A 4,225-nucleotide genomic window follows, 5' to 3' on the forward strand; every position below is an offset into this window, starting at 1 on the left:
GAGCAAGTGCAATTTTGCTTTTTCTAATATAAAATTTTAAAAAATATAAAAACCTAAATAAAAAAATTTCCGGTACGGGGCCCTGAGTTAAACTATTATTATTGTTTGGCGATTCTTGTAAAGCTAAGCGAAAGGTGATGGGAAAGAGGCGTTTTGGAAGTTTCTTATTACAAGGTCTTTTAGTTTTGGAAGTTTCTATGGTTTCCTCCTCGTTATGGCAAGCAACTCAATTCTATAAATAGCCTATTATTTTGTATCTAAACATTTAAATTAAAAAAATATCCAAGAAGAATACTATCTCTATTTGAATATATAGAGAGAATTCTTGAAGCACTTTGAGTTGCAGAAAGCTTGAAAAATGAGCACAAAAATGGCGCCACCGTCGCCGGTGGTTGATACTAAAGCACGTTCATTGGAAGAGACACCAACATGGGCTGTTGCAGTGGTGTGTTTTTGTATTATTGTTGCTTCAATCCTCATTGAACATGCCATTCACATGCTAGGCAAGGTATATATATAAATTTTACTTCTTTTACTTTTGTAATTAAATTTTGGGTTTTCATTAGTGATAATTTAAACTTATTAAGAGGATTAAAATTGCACCGAAGAAGCTTAAGGCTTGTACCAGCCTCGGTTTAGCTTTGTTTCAGAACTCAAAGTTTAGCCACCCTTGAAAATTTTATATTTTAAACCTTACCTTTTATCTCATATTATGTTGTTTATGGATAAAGTCATTCGGTTTGGCTCGAAGGCCTATTTGAAAAGTAAGAATAATTGTATAAAAATATAAGCTTGAAATACTAGATTAGACAAAAAAATAATGTCTGTTTTGAAAACAGATTGGGTCTCAGCAAGGTTTTTTTGGCCCGACACGAAGTTACAATAAAAAAAATCATGTTATTTTGCTACCACTTCATTATTATGTTATTACTATTTTATTGTTATTGTTTGGATATTGTATAACTCTTGTTTTATTATTAATTTTGTTATTATTTTAGAGACATTTGCTTGTTAAGTTACACATTTTTTAGTAATATTTAAATATATATATTTTTAAAATCTATTTTTAATTATTTTAATGTTTTTAGTGTATTTGATGTATTATTTTTTTATTTTTATATAAAAATATAAAATAATCAATCTGAATGGGTTAGGCTTGGGCTTGGGCAAAAATTAAATCTAATTTTTGAACTAGATTGAAGCTAATTAATAAGACCTAAAATTTTATTAGGGCTCGACTCGGTCAATCTTATTGTATACATTTTTAAAGTGTAATTATTTGAATTGATAAAAATAACTTATTTGATTTATTAATGTAATCCTTATTAATTTTATTCCATGATATTTTTATGGGAAAAATTAAGCCTTTCCAAATATATATTTTGTTGGAGATTATATAATATAGGTTATTGTTTTGCAAAGACTTTTTACACAGTGGTTGAAGAAAAGCATAAACCAGCTCTTTATGAAGCACTGGAGAAGGTTAAAACAGGTAATTAATTAATATTTTTGTTTTAAATATTTATATTTGATAATTAAAATAAAATTAAACAAAAATATATGTGATAAAATGAACACTTCTGTAATTGTGTATTGCAGAGCTGATGCTGATGGAATTTATATCATTCCTACTTATAATCACTGAATTTTGTCCGGGAATAATTTCGTGTTTTTAAAAAAAAAAAATTTAAAAATTTTGCATTTTGACCACTGAACTTTTCTAAAATTACATTTTGACCCTTACTTTATTCAAAATTACATTTAAACCCCTAAACTTTTCTAAATTACATTTTTACCCCGAAACTTTCTCAAACTAACATTTTGACCCCTAAACTTCATAGAAATTACGTTTCAGCCCCAAAACTTTTCCTGCATTTGCAGTTTAGTCCTTCTGGCAGCAACTTGCACACCTACCCCCGTGGTTTCCGGCCACCGGCCTAAGGCATGGCCTCCCTCTCCCCTAGCCACCTAATCCCTGCAAAAAGAAGAGAAAAAAATCTATAAATGGGTTTAAAAAACCCCAAAATGAGAACCCCCGACCCACGAAAAAATCAAAGAAAAACTTGCAAAAAAAAGAAAAAGAAGAGGAAAAAGGAGAGAAAGAGGAGAAGAAGAGGAGAGCCTCCGACGGCGGCTCGACGGTGAAGACGACGGCGATGGCATAAGCGACGGCGCGGCGCGGCAGCTAGGGTTTCCGAAAGAAGAAAAAAGAAAGAAAAAAAATTATTATAATCGGGTCGACCCAACCCGACCCGTATGACCCATGACCCGACCCGACAGCACCAGCAGCTTAGCAGGCCACAGTAGCAGCCCAGCGGCCCAAATAGCAGCCCAAAAAGAAAAAAAAGAACAAAGCAAAAAAAGAAAGCAGGCCATCTTTAGCAAGCCCAATAGCAGCCCAACAGCAGGCCTACAGAAAGCCCACCAGCATCAGCAGACCAGTAGCAGGCCCAGGCCCAATCTGAAGCAGGCCAAAGAAAAAAAGAAGGAAAAAAGAAAAGAAAAAAGGAGAAAAAAAGAAGAAAAAAGAGAAGAAAAAAGAAGAAAAAAGAAAAAAAAAGAAAAAAGGACGAAAAAAGAAAAAAAGAGGTTCAATTCGTGTAACCCGTTCGACGAAGCTCGTGTTTCGAGATTTTTTCGGTAATTTCGTTTTTTAATTTTAATTTAATGCTCGTATTTTTTTCGTTTTAATATTATTAGTATTTTATACATTTTTGTATTTTGGCATTTATATTTTTAATTTAATTTAATTTTAATTTTAATTTTAATTTATTTTAAATACTTTTAATAAATAAGGCAACGAATCGATTAACATGAACTCGTTGATTTCATCGCTATGTTGGATGAATATCACCGGTTCGTGTTAAAATCGATACGCCCTTTTAAAAATCGAAAATATTCAAAAAGTCACATATTTTCAAAAAAAAAATTATATTTTGCAAAACTTTTCGTGTCTTCAAAAATTTTTCTCGTGTTTCAAAAAAAATATTCGCGTTTCCAAAAAGTAAGGCAACGAATCGGTTTGACACAAATTTGTTGATTTCATTGCTATGTTGAGTGAATATCACTGGTTCGTGTTAAATACGATACGTGCTTAATAAAAAATCGAAAAGTTTGTGTAAAAAAAATCTTTCTGTGGTTTCAAAAAACATTCGTGTTTTAAAAAAATAAAATAAAAATAAAAAAAGATTTTGTTTATCAAAATTCTCCTGTTTTCAAAAAAAATTATTTTTCAAAATTTTCGTGTTTTCAAAAAATTCTCGTGTTTCAAAAAATCTTCGTGTTTTCAAAAATCTTCGTGTTTTCAAAAATCTTCGTGTTTTCAATAATCTTCGTGTTTTCAAGATTTCGGTGTTTCCAAAATTTTCATGTTTTCAAAAAAAAAATTTCTCGTGTTTTAAAAATTTTTGCGTTTTAAAAAAAAAATTCGTGTTTTCAAAAATCCTCGTGTTTACAAAAATTCCGGTGTTTCAATAATTCCTGTGTTTTAAAAATTTCCGTGTTTTCAAAAAAAAAATCTTCGTATTTTCAAAAAAAAATTTGTTTCAAAAATCCTCGTGTTTTCAAAAATTTCGATGTTTCAAGATTTCGTGTTTTCAAAAATTCCGGTGATTTTAAAAAAAATTCGTGTTTTCTAAAAAAAATTTTGTGTTTCAAAAATTTTCATGTTTTCAAAAAATTCCCGTGTTTCACAAATGTTCGTGTTTTAAAATTTTTGTGTTTTGAAAAAAATTCTCGTGTTTCAAAAAATGTCGTGTTTTAAAAAAGAATTTCGTGTTTCTAAAGTTTTCGTGTTTCAAAAATTTTATTTTTTAAATAAAATAAAATTTGTGCTTCAAAATTCTTCGTGTTAAAAAAAAATTTCTCGTATTTTGATCGGATCGCGATTAACTATTAAATTGAACTTGTATTTTTGAAAAATAAGACAACGCGCGTTTAACGAGATACCAATTTTGGGCGTTGCGAGGGTGCTAATACCTTCCTCGCGCGTAACTGACTCCCGAACTCTAATTTTCTCTGGATTTTCACGCAGACCTAAAATTACCTTTTTTTTAGAAAAATTTAAAAATAAATTTTTCTCTTAAAAAGAGAATTTATTAGGTGTCCGATCACACCTAGAAAAAATGATCGGTGGCGACTCCTTTTTCAAATAAAATCGAAATTCAGAGTTTTCAAATTTTCAATAATCACTTCGATTAGCGCCCGTGCCCCAAATTTTTAGGTC

General features: G+C 30.3%; 1 protein-coding gene across 2 annotated transcripts; it reads left to right on the plus strand.

The window, feature by feature from the left end:
- The first annotated feature begins 273 nt into the window (after positions 1-273).
- Positions 274-3,259, plus strand: LOC105773708 (MLO-like protein 12). 2 transcript variants are annotated; one of them, XM_052632230.1, is made up of 3 exons: positions 274-508; positions 1,423-1,492; positions 1,600-3,259. In XM_052632230.1, the coding sequence occupies exons 1-3, from the start codon at positions 359-361 to the stop codon at positions 1,674-1,676; spliced, it is 297 nt and encodes a 98-aa protein (XP_052488190.1). In that variant the 5' UTR covers positions 274-358; the 3' UTR covers positions 1,677-3,259. The 2 variants fall into 2 exon arrangements, with proteins under 2 accessions (XP_052488190.1, XP_052488191.1); XM_052632231.1 differs by having other exon boundaries at positions 1,882-3,259.
- The last annotated feature ends 966 nt before the right edge of the window (positions 3,260-4,225 follow it).

Source organism: Gossypium raimondii, chromosome 6, assembly GCF_025698545.1.
Source record: "Gossypium raimondii isolate GPD5lz chromosome 6, ASM2569854v1, whole genome shotgun sequence".
In the NCBI taxonomy this organism is placed as follows: domain Eukaryota; kingdom Viridiplantae; phylum Streptophyta; class Magnoliopsida; order Malvales; family Malvaceae; genus Gossypium; species Gossypium raimondii.